This window comes from Myodes glareolus, chromosome 19 (assembly GCF_982192425.1).
Source record: "Myodes glareolus chromosome 19, mMyoGla1.1, whole genome shotgun sequence".
NCBI lineage: Eukaryota > Metazoa > Chordata > Mammalia > Rodentia > Cricetidae > Myodes > Myodes glareolus.
Window position 1 is genome coordinate 20461880 of NC_142044.1, and position 20240 is coordinate 20482119.

General features: G+C 36.5%; 1 protein-coding gene across 4 annotated transcripts in view; it reads right to left on the bottom strand.

The window, feature by feature from the left end:
• LOC125415108 (solute carrier family 22 member 22-like) overlaps positions 1-20240 on the bottom strand; it is a 30807-nt gene that overhangs the window by 2172 nt on the left and 8395 nt on the right. For all 4 annotated transcript variants that reach the window (XM_085678967.2, XM_085678966.2, XM_048457257.3 and 1 more), the window contains 7 exons: positions 18978-19081; positions 16743-16897; positions 16084-16252; positions 15010-15133; positions 12313-12428; positions 8227-8441; positions 5802-5910 (listed from right to left, as the gene is read on the bottom strand). In XM_085678967.2, the coding sequence (XP_085535093.2) occupies positions 5802-5910; positions 8227-8441; positions 12313-12428; positions 15010-15133; positions 16084-16252; positions 16743-16897; positions 18978-19081 (992 nt within the window). The remainder of the gene's footprint in view (positions 1-5801; positions 5911-8226; positions 8442-12312; positions 12429-15009; positions 15134-16083; positions 16253-16742; positions 16898-18977; positions 19082-20240) is intronic.

Sequence of the window (20240 nt, forward strand, 5' to 3'; positions counted from 1 at the left end):
TATTAGGGTTACTTGATAAAATAAGATGAATTAAATTTAAATTTAAAAATTAATAAGAATAATATTTTAGTCTGTAGTATGCAATATTTAGTTACTTCGTTATTTACACTAACAAAACAGAAATCTATCTACACTTTAAAATTAAAAAGTTGACTTTACTTTTTTCTTTTCAGGTAAGTCTTGACCTGGTATATGGACATTAATTGAAAAATTTAGCATAAATAGTTTAAAAATTAGCGATTCAAAACTTGGTTGATGGTACTTTCCTATAGAAATTTAGAGGAAGAAATGTTGCAGGAAAATGAAATCTAAAGAGTAGAGAAAGTATCTTGATAATTTAATCTAATTAATAGTTCAAGATCACATACCCTTTCTTCAAACAATTACATAAAATTGCCATTTTACATGAATTTTCTCATTTGATTTCTACAGAAAAATCTATTTGATCAAGTGGGCATATTTTATGGGCATTTAATTATGAATGTCAAAACTAACTATTAAAAAATTAAAGGAGCCACTTGGTTCACTTGGGATCATATGCGTGTAACTCCACAGTTGAGGGGTGAGTACTGGGGAGAGGATCACTTCAGGGAATTAAATTTGAATTGCTAGTGGCAAATTTTTGCAGGCACAGTACAGAGCAGAGAGGCTTCACATTAGAATTGCATACTGATGACAAAATTTGCCAAAAAAGTTCATTTTTAGTTAACTGTGTTTTATATCATTTTCCACAAATGATAATAACATTCTAATAAAAGAGTAGGAATAGTCTATGGGTAATAATGGATAAAAACCAGTGCTTATATTATTGGGATGGCTAATATGATGGGAAGGCTTCGACAACCACCTATATACAAAATACGATGGTTCTCTATTCATAACTCAATAAAATATCTTTCTAAAAAGTTAGCTTTTATCAGGTAAATTCAAGGTTATTTATCAATCATGTCTTGCTGTTAGGTGCCCTGTATCCCACCACTAAGAGCTTCATTAAGTCCTCTGCAAACAAACAAAGACATGATGTCTTCTATTCTAAGAGAATGAAATCCCTGAAAATTATCTAAAATAGACTTATTAAGAAGACTTATTTTTTATTTAGATAGTTCAAAATGAAGAAGTGGCAGTTGATAATGAAGACCATGTAATAATGAATAAGAGCATAGGAAATTTTCACTGAGTAGTTAAAATAGTCCAGCACTAGTGGAAAATTGGGTTACACCCAACATTGAGTTGCCGAAGGATTCACATGAGAATCCTCAAATAACCCAGACTGTTGTCAAGACACTAGGATGCTCTTTATAAATTGCTAGCAAAGTTCTATTGCTGAAGACAAAATCCAGACAACTCATTAGACATGGAGAAGTTGAGCTAGTTCCTACACAGAATCTTCACCCTTTCTTCCTAGTGTCTTTGGTGCAAGAAAGTAGTCTACACAGTATTAAAAGATAAACATAAACACCAACCTAGCCACAAAACTTTGGAACTACAATCATGTCAGACCTACAAGATATGCCTAAGGCAATAGTGGCACAAAGCTTGTGGTAGTAACCAAACAATGTCTGCTTTTATGTAAGACCCCCCTCCAGGAGATGGAACCCATACCCTACACCAAGAAGCAGAGACTAGATAGCCCAAAGACGTAGGGTAAAACCAAATACTGCTCTTTAAAAAAAAAACAAACAAATCGATAAAATGACTCCTAATGATATTCTGCTATGCTCATAGATCATCATCTTCTTCAGTTATCAGAGAAATTTCTTCCTGCAGTAGACAGAAGCAAGTACGGAGACCCACAGCCAGACATTACACAGAGAGAAAGAAAGAGAAACCTTGGAATACTCACCCCCAAAGACAGATGGGCTGTCTTTGCCAAATCCCTCCCCCTCAGAGCTCAGGGCACCCTGCTAAAGAGGAGGCTGAAAGAATTTAAGAGTCTGGGGAAGTAGAAGACACCAGAAAAACAAGGGCTTCTGAATCACCATGAGCAAAGCTCATATGAACTGATAGAGACTGAAGCGGCCTACACAGGGCCCGCACAGGTTTTCTCCAGGGTCTCTGTATATAAGTATGGCTTCCACTTGTTTTTATGGGATTCATGAGTGTGTGAAAGAATGGGTCCCCGATTCCTTTGCTCTCTCTTGGGCTCTTTTCTGTCTGTGTGCTTGCCCTGTTTAACTTCGATTTGATAGTTCTGGGTGGGTTGTTTGTTTTGTTTATTTATTTATTTATTTATTAAAAATTTCCCCCTCCTCCCCTCCTCCCATTTCCCTTTCCCTCCCCCTCCCCATCCCTCTCCAGTCCTAAGAGCAGTCAGGGTTTGTTTGTTTTGTCTTTAACCTCATTCTCTTTTATTCTGTTACATTTTATTATTATCTCGTAGAAGTCTGTTCTTTACTATGGAGAGACAGAAAAGGAGTAGATCCAGATGGGAAGGGAGGTGGGGGGAGGTGAGTGGAAGGAGTAGAGTCAGGACAAATCCTAATCAGGATATACTATGTGAGAAAAGAATCCATTTTCAATTAAAAGGGAAGAGGAGGAGAAGAAGGGTCCACCACAAAGAAATATAAATACTAAATCAATAAGCAAGATTTTCTATTGAGGGGCACCTAGGCTGTTTCCAGGTTCTGGCTATTACAAATAGTGCTGCTATGAACATAGTAGAACAAATGCTTTTGTAGTATGATCGGGAATCTTTAGGGTATATTCCCAAGAGTGGAATTGCTGGGTCCTGAGGGAGGTTGACTCCCAGTTTCCTGAGAAACCGCCACACTGATTTCCACAGTGGCTGCACGAGTTTGCATTCCCACCAACAATGGATGAGTGTTCCCCTCACCCCACATCCTCTCCAGCATAGGATATCATTGGTGTTTTTGACTTTAGCTATTCTGACAGGTGTAAGATGGTATCTCAAAGTGGTTTTGATTTGCATTTCCCTGATCGCTAAGGAGGTTGAGCATGACCTTAAGTGTCTTCTGGCCATTCGAAGTTCATCTGTTGTGAATTCTCTGTTAAGTTCAGTACCCCATTTTTTAATTGGGTTAATTAGAGTCCCGATCATACTACAAAAGCATTTGTTCTACTATGTTCATAGCAGCACTATTTGTAATAGCCAGAACCTGGAAACAGCCTAGGTGCCCCTCAATAGAAGAATGGTTAAAAAAGGTGTGGAACATATACACATTAGAGTTTTACTCAGCGGTAAAAAACAATGACATCTTGAATTTTGCATGCAAATGGATGGAAATAGAAAACGCTTTACTGAGTGAGGTAAGCCAGACCCAAAAAGAGGAACACGGTATGTATTCACTCATAAGTGGATTCTAACCATAATTAAAGGTCTTTGAGCCTATTATTCGTGATCCTAGAGAAGCTAAATAAGAAGATGAACCTGATGAAGATTATTTAGCTATCCACCAGGAGGTAGGAAATAGACAAGAGTCCCAGGTAACCTCGGGTGCATGGGGGGGAGGGAGGGTCGATGGAAGGGGAGAAGGTTAGAGAGAAGGGAGTAGGGGAAGAAAGGGGAAAGCTTGGTGGCCTGGGATGAGGGGGGAGGGAGGAAGGATGAACAAGGGATCAGGGAAGATTATATTTCAACTAAGGGACCCATTTTAGGGTTTACAGGAGACTTGAGTATATATGGGATCCCAGGTCCAAGGAGAGATCCCCCAGATTGCTCTCTGGACAGAGGAGTGGATGCCTGAATCGGCCGTGGCCCATGTCCATACTGATGTATATTTTGCTTATCACCATAGATCCTGCATCTGACGAAGGACGGCGATACAGTCGGAAACCCACATTGCAGCACGGGACTGAGCCCCCCGAGGTCCAAATGAGGAGCAGAAGGAGGAAGAACATGAAAAACGAAATCAGTACTGCGAGGGATGCCATCACCCACTGATACAAGGGAACGGATCTGATGAGAGTTTACCAAGGCCAGTTGGACTGGGACTGAAAGAGGACGTGATCTAACCAGACTCTCGGAATTTGGCCGGATTCTCTGACTGTGGCTGACCCGAAGTCTTTCTGAAAAGCCATTGACTATGACACTGGGACCTGTTTCCTCTACATATAATGGATTTTGGGGATCCAGTCTGTTTGGACACTCACCTTCCTGGACCTGGAGGGAGGGGGAAGGAACTGGAACTTCCCACAGGGCAGGAAACCCTGACTGCCCTGGGGGACGAAGAGGGAGGAGGAGGGGGAGTAGGGGGAGTGGGAGGGTGTTGGGAGGGGGGGTGGAAATGGAAACTTTTATAATTTAATAAAATTTACTAAAAAAAAAAAAAATAAGCAAGATTTTCCGTAACTTTTCCAAAACAAGTTTGTTTTATCTTGTTGTCAATATTGTCCCATTACATATTAAACGGTTTAGATAATCAAAATGTTCAAGATTCTGTACTGAAGATAGTAAGTACCCTTAGAAAGTCCTTTCAGGCTATGGAAGGTGTATCAGTAAGGAATTCTGGGGTGAGTACCCTGCTTGGCAAACGACCCGACAGGCTCAGTTTTGCAATGGAAAGGCAGTCTGGAACATGATGCTCTTATCTTCTGAAATACACATGCCTGTTTAAGAATGTGTCACAGGGCTGGCCATGGTGCAGTATGCCACCCATTCCTTATTATGCAGCATTTTACTTTGGTTTTCATCTTCAAGTTGGCGCCTTTTCAAACTTTGTACACAAGTGTTCCTTGAGCCACCAGAGATATAAAGGAATAGGCTAAGCTAGGTTATTATTTTAAGCCTGAAGAGATAGAGAAAGATGACAATAGCAATCTGTGTGCTGAAACTTGAATAATATCAGAGATTTCCAAGTATGATGATGTAGATGGACTTGGGAAAGCATGGCAGTTTTCTCACCTGCTAAATTATTTTACATGCTAGCCATTCAACTCTGAAGATTGCTGGAGGACACTTTTTACTTATTGTATGTTTTAAGCTGACTTATGAGGTATTGAGTTTATTTAAGATGTTTTCAAGCATATATAACTATGCCTCATTGTTATTACTCTCTCCTCCCACTTCCCCTCTTCAGCCCCCTGCTCCTACACATCTAGACAAAAACATCACACACACAATCACATCACAATACGTATATTCCATTTGCCATCAGACAGATTGTGCTAAATAGTTTTGTTTTAATTTGACACAAGGTAAAGTCATCTGAGAGGAGGAAACCTCAATTGAGAAAATGCTTCCATAAGATTGGGCTATAGACCAACCTGTAGGGTATTTTCTTGATTAGAGATTGATGGGGGAGGGCCTAGCCATTCTGGATGGTGCCATCCCTGGGCAGGTTGCCCTGAATGCTCTAAGAAATCAGGCTGAGCAAGTCATGTGGAGCAAGTCAGTAAGCTACACCCCTCCATGGTCTCTTCGTCAGCTGCGGAGTCCAGGTTCCTTCACTGTTTGACTTCCTATCCTGACTTCCCTTGATGATGAACAGTGATGTGAAAGCATGAGCTAAATAAACATCTTCTTCCCCAAATTACCATGATCATGGTGTATCATCACAGCAATAGTAACTCTAACTAAGGAACAGGTCATCCAAACTAAACCGTAGCATGCACTTCAGAGTCAAACTACAGCACAAATCAAACAGACCTAACAGATATCCATCTATAGACTATTCCAGCCCACAGAAATGGAATACATATTCTTATCAACATATCATAGCATATTCCTTAAAGTAGATTAAATGCTGGAAATGCCTCGTAAAATGACACCTATTAACTCATTTAAATTTTCTAGAAGCTTCCAGCAGTATTCAGGGGGGAACCTTGTCAGTTTCTTTCCTTACCTGAGAACTGTTGGTGTGAGTTCCTGGGTATAGGCTATAGCCAGACAAGTGAAAGATGCAAAAGAGCCTTTTCCCAGCAGGAAGAGAACAAGGCGCAGGACATACATATCTGCAGACAATGGTAAGGGAGAAAATGATTATTTTATTAATAGTTATTGATCTCTGATTTAAAAAGCTACACAGGTTTTCTAAAATATTAAACACTAAGACATTATCTGGAATCAAGCACTGTTTTTTCTATTGAAAATGCATTCTGATTATGGTTTCTTCTCCCTTAACTCCTCCTAGATCCTCTGTACCCCACCCACCCACCCAAATACACCCAGAAAACATGAAAAAGTAATGAAAATAAAAACAAACCTGAATATAGAAAAACAAACATATTAACAAAAAATCTGTACTTTTTAAAAAAGTTTAATTATCATTCACAAAATGAGTTTGTCTCAATATAATTAAGGACATATATGAAAATTTACTACCAACATCACATTCAATAATGATATATATCTTCCTCAAAACTACAGAGCAAGGTATATGAACTCCAACAGACTGAAAATGGACTCTATACAATGACAACAAACACGTACCTGCCAGTATTAAGTTCCAGAATATTAAAGAATTCCGAACACTACGTAACAAAATTTCAGATAACATGGATGAAAAATGGGCAAAGACATCAACAGAAATAAAAAAATAGAATTCTTAGAAACGATTGTGGTAATAGGTTATTCTGGGTGAATGAACTCTTGAGTGAATATGTGTAACAGAAAAGGTCAGGTCATTTCAAGGACCCCAGTCTCAGACTCATGACAAAATAATAAAGCCTACCTCCCTGGAAAGGAAGACTCAGGGATAATCTCTGGCCACACATTCATGACTTCATGGAGCCACTGGCCATCTTGCCTTCACCATCATAATAGTGGCTATCTCCCATAAAAGCAATCAGTGAAAATAAACCTCTTAGTTACTCCCTGTCAGGGACTGGTCACAACCACACAGCACAGAAGGAGCTGAAGGACATCAAACACCCTGTTTTCTTTCTAAGGAAACCTCCATTCGCCTCATTCTACCTGTCTCCAATACAAACTGATCACAGTTCATGGTTTCATCATTGTGTGATTTAAATAAATACTCTGAAATGCATTCATGAAATAGTGCCCAATTAGAAGCCTGCCTTTCCTATTGGTGAAGACCTTCAATAAAATATTTACTAGATGAAGACAATGAAATGCTTTGTAATCATCTCCTTCCCCCTCGTTGTTTACAGATTATTAACACAATGACACCAGTTTTCCAAACCACATGTCCTCCTTCTGCCTCCTAACACATCCTTTTTGTGCATTTGTTACCAAATCATACCCATTTGGGTTTAGGGGTTCAACATTCAATGGCACTAGAGAGATTCTTCAAACTACTTGTTTCTAGTTACTGTCCTTTCCACGTGATATCTTCATGCCCAGCACATACTGTTATTATAGGCCTTACAGTATTGACCGTTTTCATAACTGATAATGCATAATTATTTCATAGTAATAACTTTTGTAGAACTCCCTAGTTTAAAGGATGCTATAAAGTCAGAATTCTTCTTATTAAGAAATTCACAGTCTCTAAAATGTACAGACGTAAAAGTTGACTGTAGTGCTGGTTAGATGATGAAGAAGGTAAAGGTGCTATCAAGCCTTAGGACCTGTTTGGTCCTAGAAGCTTATGCAGTAGAAGGAAAGAATTAACTACCATTAGTTGTTCTTTGACCTCCACATGTGCACTATAGGGCATGTCATTTTCTGTATAGAAATTAATGGGCTCAAGCCCCCTCTTGATATTCTTAACCCGGTCCAAGAACTCACCATGCAAACCAATATAATTTTCTGTAGTCATTTTTCTTATCCTGAAATTTGACTAGAAATCAATCTCATTGAAGAAAGCTATACATTTTAGCTTTGATTGTGTGGTGGAAATATTACTTGTAATGATTGTGTCCTTTCCACTGTTTCCATATAAATAAGTAAATAAATAAATGTTAAAATATGAAAGCTCTTTTAGAATAAATAAGGAGGGAGCTGGAAAGATAGCTCATCAGTTAGGAGAACCTACTGCTCCGGCAGAGGATCAGAATTCTTTCCCAGCATCCACATCGCACAGCTTATGAGAAACTCCATTTCTATAACTCCATTTCTAGGTTATACAATGTGTCTCTCCTCCAAGGGCACTCACACTGGTATGTCCATACATTCACACATAGAATGTACATACACATGTGCCTATGTGCACACACACAAATATAACTATATAAAAGAAACAGTTAAGTTAATATATTCTAATGCTCTTCTAGGCAGCAGAGTATGAGATACATTCACTACTGGGAAAGCCATGTGTACATGGATATATATTAAAAATGAGATTCTAAAAACTGAGGAAGTCTCACCTTCAGGTATAAATATGGTGATGGCAATACAACTGCCAATTGTAAGGAGCGTAAAAGCAACTGAAGGACGACGTCTTACGTTTCTTATTATAAAATATGTAATTAATTTGCTGGGTATGTCTGTCACTCCTAGGAGAATCAGGTTCATGAATATGTTCTTTCCCAAAACTTGAATATCCAACAAGATACCATAACCACTGAAAAGTGCTGCAAACCTTAAAGAAAGCACACAGAGTCATTCAACCAATTGAGGCATGAAAATATTTTATTATGGTGTGTCTGGGGGAGGCTCATTTGGGATTATTATTTCCTTCAAAGATACAACTAAAACTTAATATCCCAAGTATGGGATGAAATGGAGTTTTATAATGTCACAGAAGTTACTTAGGAAAAAAAACATGAAGATAAGATAATGATAAAAATTATCAGTAAACTGAGCAGAGTTTATATAAGTAAATTTTTATTTAAAAACATTTTGAACATAGCCCACTGCCTTTATAGACTCTATCCCAGTAGTCACGTTAGTTTGCCATAAAAACCAGGTGGTAGTGGTGCACACCCTTAGTTCCAGAACTAGAGAGTCTTATAAAATGGGAGGAGATAGCTCTCAGTCTCAATCTCACTCTGGAGGCAGAATCACTATTTTCAAGCTGAGGTTGAGGTGAGAGCCAGTGGTTTGGCTGCTTTGCTTTCCTGGTCTTCAGTTTGAACCCCAATATCTGGCTCTGTGTTTTTATTATTTGTGACTCATTCATGAAATAAGCCTTCTGAAATTTGAAAATTGTGATAAATTTTTAATTTGAAATTATTATACTATATATACACATTATAATTACTACATATAATAATTAATTACATATAAAATATATCATCATTAGCCAGGCAGTGGTGGCGCATGCCTTTAATCCCAGTGCTTAGGAAGCAGAGGTAGGCGGATCTCTGTGAGTTTGAGGCCAACCTAGTCTATAAGATAGAATCCAAAGCTACAGAGAAACCCCGTCCTGAAGAAAAGAAAAAACTATGTATATATATATATATATATATGTGTGTGTGTGTGTGTGTGTGTGTGTGTGTGTGTGTGTGCGCGCGTGTGTCTATATATATATGTATGTGTGTGTATCATAATTAGTAGGACAAGCTAACATATATGGACAATGGATTTATGTATTACTGATGTTCTTAATAGATCACTTTAAATTTATATTTTAAATAACATAATTTTATGATGATAAGCTGCTTCAAAGATCAGCTTTCTAAATTCATTTTATATATAAGTTAAGAGACACAGATTTATATTATTTCATTGTATATCACACCAACTTTTATTGACTTAGTGTTATTTTATGTCTATGGGTGTTTTTTCTATATGTATTTTCTGTGTGTGCAGAGGTCAGGAGAGGGTATGTTGGATTCTCTAATACTGGAGTTAGCAACAATAGTTAGTTGCCATATGGGTACTGGGAAATGAATGCTGGTCCTTTGAAAGGCTAACACGTATTACAAACCCCTCACTGGTGTCTTATTTTATGTAAATAAGTGAAAAAGAACTAGAACCCTGAGTGTTAACTATGAACCGAAGGAATAAAGATAATTTAAAAATCTGTACAGCACTACAAGAAACACACCTCAACCTCAAAGACAGACACAAACACCTCAGAGTAAAGTGTTGGGAAAAATCTCCAATCACATGGAACTAAGAAACAAGCTGGTATAGCTGTTCTAATATCTAACAAAATAGACTTCTAACAAAAATCAATCAAAAGAGAAAACGAAGGTCATTTCATAATAGGCACAGGAAATCTCAATGTTAAATATCTATGCCCCAAATACAAGGACACCTTCATATGTAAAAGAAACACTTCTAAAGCTTAAATCACACATTAAACTGCACACACTAATAGTGGAAGACTTCAACACTCCACTCGCACCATTGAACAGGTCTGTCAGACAAAACATTAATAGAAAAATAAGGGAACTAACAGATGTTATGCCTCAAACAACTTATAAGACATCTATAGAGCATTCCATCTAAACATAAAAGAATATACCTTCTTCTCAGCACACCATGAAACATTCTCAAAATTTGATCACATACTAGGTAACAAAACAAACCTCAACAGATACAAAAAAAGTAATAACCCCATGTATCTTATCAGATCATCCTGGCTTAAAATTAGAATTCAAAAGCAACACTAATCCCAGAAAGCCCACAAACACATGGAAATTAAACAATGCTCACCTGAAGCATCAATGGGTCAAGGAAGAAATAAAGGGAAAAATTAAGGACTTCCTAAAATTCAATGAAAATGACCACAAAACATACCCAAATTTATGGGACACAATGAAAGCAGTGCTAAGAAGAAAGTTCACAGCATTAAATACTTACATAAAGAAACTGGAAAAATCCCACACTAGTGAATTAACAGAATACTTAAAAACTTTAGAACAAAAAGAAGCAAACTCACTCAGGAGAACTGGACTGCAGTGAATATCTAATTGAGAGATGAAATCAGCAAAATAAAAACTAAGAAAAAATACAAAAAAATCACTGAGACAAAGAGTTGGTTCTTTGAGAAAATCAACAAAATAGACAAGCATTAAATGAAAAGGAGGACATAGCAACAGACACGAAGGAAGTTCAGAAAATCATTAGGTTATATTTCCAAAACCTGTGCTCCACAAAATTGAAAAACTTAAAGAAAGAGTATTTTGTGTAGGGCTGGGTTTGACCCAGTAATGCCACTTTTGGACATATATCCAAAGTATGCTCAATTGTGTCACAAGGATATATGCTCAACTTTGTGCATAACAGCATTATTTGTCATACCTAGAAACTGGAAACAACCTAAATGCCCCTCGACCAAAAAATTAATAAGAAAAATGTGGTACATTTACGTAATGGAATACTACACAGCTGAAAAAATAATGACATCTTTAAATTTGCAGGCAAATGGATGGGTCTAGAAAACATCATTTTGAGTGAGGTACCCAGACCCAGAAAGACAATGATCATATGTACTCACTCATAAGTGGTCTTTAATCATAAACCTAAGAAAACCAGTCAGATACCACAATCCCAGAAAACTTAGACAACAATGAGAACCCTAAGACAGACATATGTGGATCTCATCTACGTGGGAAGTAGAAAAAGACACGATCTCCTGAACAAATTGAGAGCATGGAGTTCATGGGAGAGGGTTCAATGAGAGAGGATAGAAAGGGAGGGGAGCAGAGAAAAATATGAAGCTCAATAAAATCAATAAAAAATAAAAGTCTGTGCAGCAGACTTTTATATGTGCTTTTTTAAGAGGCTAAGAATTAAAATTGTCTCTTCATTTTCCTACTGTTTGGGAGATGGTAATTTCCTTTAAAAATATGAAGTGATAGTATATTTAACATGTCTTTGGATTTTCTTACATCACATTTCAGTTTTTACTCTATCTCATATGCTGCTCACCCAGATTTTTTAAAAGTGTTTGCTACATACAAACACTGAAGAATCGGGTCTCTGGAGAGTTCTTCAGATGCCTGTCCATTTATTTATAAAATAACTCTAGTGAGAAGTACGAAGCTGTTTTTAGTGATCGTTTACTGTATAGAAAAGCCTGGGCTCAAAGTCCACGTCTTGCAGCTCTTGTTCCAGTGGAAGAGTTTGACATGTGGTAAGTGTATGTTTAAGAAGCAAAGCCTTGAGCAAAACTTGAAACAAAATGTGTGTGGATTTGTTTCCAATGTTATGCCTTTAGGTTTACTGCATCGAGATATGAATAAAACTGATCAGTTTAACAAAAGATATATTTGTCTTCCTTATTATTTAGTAAAACTTAGTTCAGGTCTAAATAGCCTTTTTAATTTCATGTTTATCTTTCTCTAGCCCCTGTAAATTGCAATCATCCCATGAAGCATTTCAAAATAATATAACCCATCTAAGTTGCTTTTATTCTTCCTTACATGTAGTTGTATTTTGCATTCTAGTGTCTTGAATAAAAGGAGAGATGTTTGTTTATCCCCTATGTTCTCCCAGGGTTTAGCATGATGATGAATCAGTTGACTGTGTGTTAGAAGAGGAAAGGGTAAACTACTTACATTACACTGGAATTACAAATCAGTATTTTACGCATCGTGGGATTAATAATGATGTCCTTTATTCTGAAATGTTTGCTGGTTGAATTCCGATCTTCCTTAAGTTTAGATTGCATAGCCTTCAAAAAAAAAAAAAAAAGGTCAAGTCAAAATATTTAGATCAAACAAAAGTTTGAAACAAATCTTCATGAATTCTATTCCACCCCTGTATGTTGAAATAAATCACCAGTAATCACCTTACAAACCAGAGTGGCATAGATTACACTCAAACCATCTAACGGGAAAGCGGAACTGGCAAAATGCATAAGGTAAAATTCATGCCACCAATACTGATGACTTAAATTCAATTTCAGCATCCATAGTTCGAGTCCAAAATCTGTCCCAAACTGATTCTCACAAGTTGCCCTCTGACCTCTATGCGTTTTTCCTGGCAAGTGTGTGCCCCAACACGTGTACACAAAATAAGTAGTAAGTACAATTAGAATTTTAAAACCAATAAATAAAAAATAAAGAGAAACAAATTTCAAAATGTTTAGATGAACAAGCATATATTATATGCTCAGGAACTATTCCCTAATAAAAATTATAGAAATGACTTGCTAATAATTCATAGATTTCTTATTGGTGCAGTCTGGTCAGGAAGAGTTGTAACTAGTGAGGTGGTACTCAAACTATATGACAGTTATAAAAAACTCTCTAAGAATCTCCAACTGCACTAATTATAAATGATTAATTAATAGCTGTTTCATAGTGAATCAAGTCTTGTATCTAGTTAATTACTAGAAAAATTTCAGCTAATTTTTATTGCATCATTTCAGATTTGTATGTAACTTATACTGTTATTAATTTTATGTGAAATTAATTTTTCAGTAAAATTATACATTAACTATTAAACATAGGACTCAGTATTTTAAAAGATTTTAGCTAGTTTTTTAAAATACATTTTTATTAATTTTGGGAATTTCATACTATATATTTTTTAACTAATTGTTTCTATGGCTTAAATTGAAAAAAAATTGTTTTAAAAGGATACTTACACATCCATGTTCACTACTGATAAATTTATAATAACTAGAAAATGGAAGCAACCAAAAAAATCTTTCAACAGATGAATGGACAATAAAAATGAAGACTATATAAACTAATTTAGCAGAAAAGAAAAATGAAACCATTAACTTTTTATGTAAAATTGATCAAATTAGAAAATATTCTACTGTCAATATTAAATTGACAGACATTTTCTGTCTTCTCTGTCGTTACTAGCGCCAAATAGTAAGATTTGGGATGACAGTGCACACACAAAAGATAAATAGATAATCTAACAAAAATTCTAGTACCAAGCACATGAAATACTCTTTCATGTTAGTGCGGTTTAAAAGACTTCCAATACAATATTGACTATAGATGTTGCCTTTCTTGTCTCCTAAACATTGAAGGTAATTTCCTATTGATACAGACATCATGAGCTTTGTACCCAGGACGTAGTGGATGTGAACTGGATCTAACCTCCTTCCTGAGGTCTGGTTGTCATAGTACTGGAGGGTGCCGTGCAAGTTGCCAAAGAAAAGAAACAACCAATAGTCTTACCCAGATGAGTATGAATCACAGCAATGGTCAGCATCACAAAATATCACTAACGGTATGATCGTGGCACACAGATCTTGGTGGTAACCAGCAGATTTCTAATTTAATTAAAGGCCCTACCAGTGCCTGGTACTGTAAACTTAGCCAGATAGCTAGAGCTAGAAAGTCAACGATCTTAGAGGAGAGACTTATACCATCACATAACTAAACCAGAATCAATCGCAAACTGCATTCTAAACATTTGCCCTTATACATTTAAGTACAGTTCTCATCCCTGATCCAACAAAATTCTCACTGCGAAAAACCAAAACCATTACAGAAAACCACAACTCATCAGGATACAAAGATCATAAAGTTCCCAGTCCCTTTTGATGCATCTACTGCACAACTCTTAGCAATTTTGGCTCTGGAATCATCAAGGAAGAAGGAGAGAAGAGAGAGTAAGAACCAGAGGATAAAGAAGTCTGCTGTGCTCTGTGTCTCATGAAATTAGAAGGGGGGCATTGCCCATGATACCTGAACAATATGGCTGCCTAAATAAGACCAGGACTAGAACAACATCAATAGAGATGTTGGAAAGTCTTTCATAGGGCCCTACCAAGACAAAGAGCTATAGGCAACTAAGAAAATCTGAAAGAGGTAGAAATAATTGTCTCCAGGGAATGGTTTTTCTAGTTGATCATACAATTCTGTATGGTTATCCTTGAAATCAAATACATGTAAATAACAGTAAACAGACTGAGCAGATTGTATTGATTTGCAATTGATTGCAAATATATAGCAACTACTGATGTGCAGAATGAGGCTCACTTTTTTACATCTGTATATATAGTACATGTGGCCATGCACAATGCGGGCCAGTATCTTGAAGGCTATTGGTTGAAGGAGTTCCCACAGCAGATGGGATTATCATCAGAGTAGTTAGAGGGAAGAAACTGAATGGGAAAATGATATATTTTAATTAAAAAATTAAAAGATAGCAATAATAATCTTTTTAATATGAATCTTTCCCAAATTCTTCTAGCTCTTGGGTATGTTTATTTATAATTTCACTGTGGTTTTTGTTATTTGGTGGCAGTGAGAAATTTAAAGATAATTATAACAGGTTTCTAGTACCTCAGTAGTTAGGTTATGTGCAATGTCTTTCTTCCCATTGATGAAGGCAATTTTCTGTAGGTCCTTTATTGCTTGTTCTGTTTTCCCTGTGGTCATTAGCCACCTGACTGATTCTGGTGCCCAGCTGTTTAAAAGATGAATAGAAAGGCAGGTCATATTAAGATCAAAAGTCATTCCTCTTTTATTCAGGAAAAGAATAACTTTATAGCTTTGCTCCCTGCTACCAATAGAGAACATTCCAGGATTTAACCAACCTTCAATTTTTGCATGAATCCCACTGTCATACCCTGGTGCTGTGCCTCTTAATATTTCTTTGCAGCTAGGAAAACAAGAAAACTTTTATTCTTACAGAGGAGTAAGGATTCCATTATTCAAATTCTAAATGTTTCATAGCACTCTAATTCAAAAAAGTTCTGCCACTTCAGCATGGGACTCTAAATTGAGATTCACAATTTTTAAATACAAAATGTACCTATTCCAAATTAAAAATACTACTACATTCTTAAACTGTTTATTTAAAATAACAACTTATGTTTTATCCCAGAGAAGACTAAGCTGAGAAGTTTAACTGAGTAGTTGAGTTTAGAAAAAAGAGACTGTTTTAATTTCCTAAAGATGGATTTACTTTTCCTTTGAAAAAACCCCCCCCAAAAAATTTTACAAAAAATCCACGTCTCCTCCCGCACTGGAGATTTTTCCTTTGGAACCCCCCCCCAAAAAAAAATTTACAAAAGATGGATTTTAAAGTATCTATTTTCAAACCTTTCTGTCCTTGACTGCCTTGTGGGTTGATTTTCCTATGGTTCAATCTCAACAATCAAGTGCAAAACAAAGTGATACATAAATGGAATTTTGAGCCACCATCCACTTAGTTTTATAAACTAACTGAAGGAATTATCCTAATATTGATTTTTTCCTAAGACTTATAAATTTACTTCTTTACATATAGCACTTTAAAATGGCATAGAGTAAATGCATAAATGGCCAAATACTCCTCAGTAGACATAAAAACACCATCATACATTACGATCATTGGAATTTCATTGTTTAGTATGCATGTCAAAGTGCACGTACCAGAAAACAATGAAAAATATGAAGTGGGGCAAGGCATAAGCAAGTTGCAGCATATGCCAGTCTGAAAGCAAGTAAGCAAGTCCACCAAGGCAGGACTGGCCAATGCTGAAGAACAGTCCACCGAGTACTATGATTGTGCCATGCCATTGTGGGGTGGTTTCTTCTAAAACTAAAAGAAAAAAAAAGAGTTCTGTATTAGGGTGCATTTTACTGGTGTGTTTATCATCTTGAGGAGGAAAGGGTTTCTTTCATCTTAGAGACTGTAGACCATCATGGAGGGAAGTAGGGACATGAAGGGAATTTGGAGGCAGGAACTGAAGCAGAGGCCATGGAGCAAGACTGCTTCCTGGCTTGCTCTCCATGGTTTGCTCAGTCTGTTTCCCTGAATAACACAGGACTACCTACTCCATGGTGGTAGGATCACTCAAAATAGGTAAGGCCCTCCTAGCCTATTAATTGATCACTAATTAATAAAATGTCCCTCACACTTGCCTGCAGTCCATTCTGATAGAATTATTTCACCTGAGGTTCCCTCTTCACATATGACTGTAGCTTGTGTCCAGTTGGCAAAACTAACCAGCACACTATCCAACACCATTTAAGAAAGATGACTTCAAGAGCGAAATGTAATGTATATGTATAGATCAAGGCAAACTTACCAAGGATAGTACAGTTGTTTACAATATTACTTATGGAGGCAGACAACAGGAATCTCAAAGCACAGTAAAGGAAGAAACTGGGGGCAAAGGCACAGCAGATGCCCAAAATCCCATAGGCTAAGCAAGAATATGCCAGCAATGGTTTCCTTCCAAACCTATGGTAACAGTAATTAAAGTAGTGAAAAAGGTAACAACTGATTAGTTACATATTATTAGCATATCCCCAGAGAATCCTCATTACTCTAAGACCTTTGTTTTCTGAGATCCTTTACCAACACCACAAAACAGTCATCTATGTTTACATAAATGTCAATGTTTGGTCACTACCTTTATGTAAAGCACATTTCTCTGTTTCTGAGTGAGCCATCACATTGAGTATATTCTAATATCTTTTTTTTTAAACTTGGGGAGGAAAGGGTTTATTTCATTTTTCAATTCCATACCACAGACCATCGCTGAGATAAATCAGTACAGGAACCTGAAGGCAGGAGCTGATGCAGAGGCCAGGGAGGGGTGGTACTTATGGCTTTTTTTTCTCATGTTTTTTCAGCCTGATTTTTTTTTTACAGAACCCAGGACTGCCATTCTAGGAATGACACTGCCCACAGTGGGCTGGGCCCTCTACATCTCTCATCATCCAAGATAATGCATTGTAAGCTTTCCTACAAGCCAATATTGTGGAAACATTTTCTCATTTGAGGCTCCGTCTTCCAGAATTACTTTAACTTGTTTCAGGTTGACATAATTCTCGATAGGACAGTATATGTCTACTTATTAGTATTGTTGTTCAGTACTTAGTTTGAATGGAATTCTTGCAGACAAAGGAAAGAAGAAAGAAATAATGATAGATTAGCAAGGCGAAGACTCAGTAGGTTAAAAATACTTGCTGTATATGTCTAACAATCTGTATTCAATCGTTGGAACCCACAAAAAGCTTACGTATTTAGGAACATATATGTATATGCATATATGTGTAGCAACAACTAATGAAAAAAGAGGTCATGAATTTGAAATAAAGCAAGGAAGGCTGTGAGTGTTTGAAGGGAGGAAGTGGGAGATATAATTGTATTATATCAGAAAACAAAAGAAATAATGTTTTAAAATTGGAAGGAGAAAACTTCACAAAGGTGTCCTCTGACCTCATATGAGTGACATGACATATATGTGCATACATGTACCTCACATGTATGTGTGTGTATGTGTGTGCATGTCTGTGTGTGTTTGTGTGTGTGTGTGTGTGTGTGTGTGTGTATGTGAGAGAGAGAGAGAGAGAGAGAGAGAGAGAGACATGCGTGCAGGTACCCACGGAGACCAGAATGAGACATCTGAGCTGAATTGTGGTCCTCTGAAATAACAGCAGGAACTCTTACGTGCTAAGCCATCTCTCTATCCTCACCATTTTTGCTCCCTTTTCTTCTTTCTTGCAAAGCATATCCACACATACTAATTGAGTTATATCCTTCCTCATAAACATTAATAGCTAACGTAAGTTAATAATATTAGATCATTTTTAACCCATGCCTCATTACTGATCTGGTGGTGAAGTATTATCTATTCATGACTCGATATTTTCCTTCTAGAAATTTCCCTGAGCAGTCACCATACTCAAATGTTCTTAGCCTCCTGTCATAAACTTTCTTATGAACTTCAAGCAAATGAATTTTTATAAATGAGTATTTTAAGTGCACTATATATTTTTCTTTTTTCCTTTCTTATTATTTTATTTTATTATTTTAAATAATACCAACCCAAATCCCCACTTCCTCCACTCCTCCCACTCCCTCCACACACCCTCCCATCCCACACCCCTCAAATACACATAACCTTTCAGTTGTCACTATTCTCTGGCCCTCCCATATACCAAATGTAAGAAGAAAATGAAGATTCAATTCTTACAAATTTAGATTCTTAACTTTGTCTCTCATTGCTAAATCTATGCTATTTTTGCATTAATCACGTTTGTTACGTGACATTTTGTGATGCTTTTGTTTGCCCCTTACCTTTTTTCCTCTATCACCTGTTAATTCTTTATGGGTCAGTTCAATAATCACACCTTTTGGGAGCCTGAAATAATTATTTCAATCTTCCAATGATTTTTATTTCTCTAAAACATACCTATCATTATAATGCATTCAGTCTACCTAGATTCTTTCAATGTTCATAACTTTTAACAAAAAATGTATACTCTTTAAAATCAATTTCATAGATGGTTCTTTGTCAAGAAAAGAAACTTACCTGTCAGAAAAAATGCCACCTACTAAACCAGACACCAAATGCCCTGCTATAGCGATAGCTTGTGCGTAGTATTTGAATGATCGAAAATCACAGACTAAATCCCACTGTAAAAGATTGAATAAAAGATACCATAGCATGAATAATTATATATAGTATTCGGAAAGAAACCTCAGTTACAACCTGATAACATACTTGCTGGATAATGAGAAACAGGCTATGATATATTTTTACATTGGCAATGATCACTTCCTTGATAACTTATGGTTAGACAAGTCATTGTCCCTAGATGAATGCCGGCTACTATTACTTTGTTAAATGTACATAGCATTTAACTGGCTCCTAATGATTACATTATATCCAGAGATTATTGCATCAATCACTTATTTTCAGGGCAGTCTCTATTTATTGGTAGTAGATGATGATCAATGAAGAGATCCAAAACTGGTCAACACAGAGAAAATAAGGGACTGCATAATACTCAGCCTTAAATGGAACCTATATACCATACACCACACCGAGGTATCATATATTAAGCTATTTCTATAGTAGTTGGGTATCCATGGAACATTTTCAAAATATTTTTAGTGTTTTATTTTCTTCCTTCTTTTGTTCCATCCTCTCCTCTACTTTACCCTCACAAACCACAATTCCCTTACTCCTTTTGTAATATTTATACCAGTGCATTCTATCTCCCTTCACTTCTCCTCCCATGCCCCCCTAATAATTTCCTGGCCTATATAAGTATATGAAACAAAACATACATAGGTGAAGATTCAAAGCTAACATTTAAAGATGAACTAAAACTTGTAACATTTTTTTCTAGTTCTCTCTCAGAATGATTGTTTCCAGCTCCTTCAATTTGCCTGTGGATTTCATGATTTTATTTTTCTTAATAGCTTAATAATATTCTTTAATGGTTGCATGATTTTAATAAATGGAAGTTTTTAACTTTATAATCTGTGTCCCACATTTTCCACCTTCAGTGAAGAGGATTTACTTATTCTTTATAAAATGTAAGAAATTTGTCTTAGTATGGGAACATGTTTTGGATACATGAAACAATTTCTAACAAGAGATGTATCCACTCATGCAAGAGTGATGTTATGTAACAATCATGACACAACTAATCACTTATCCGCAGGATTTGAGGCATGCTTCACAGAGGGAAATTTTATGTTAGTATGGTAATACTGGTCAAGAGTCCAAGGTTAAGAATAACGTAAGCCCTAGGGTGGAACCTGTTGTTGTTACTTTGCTCAATGG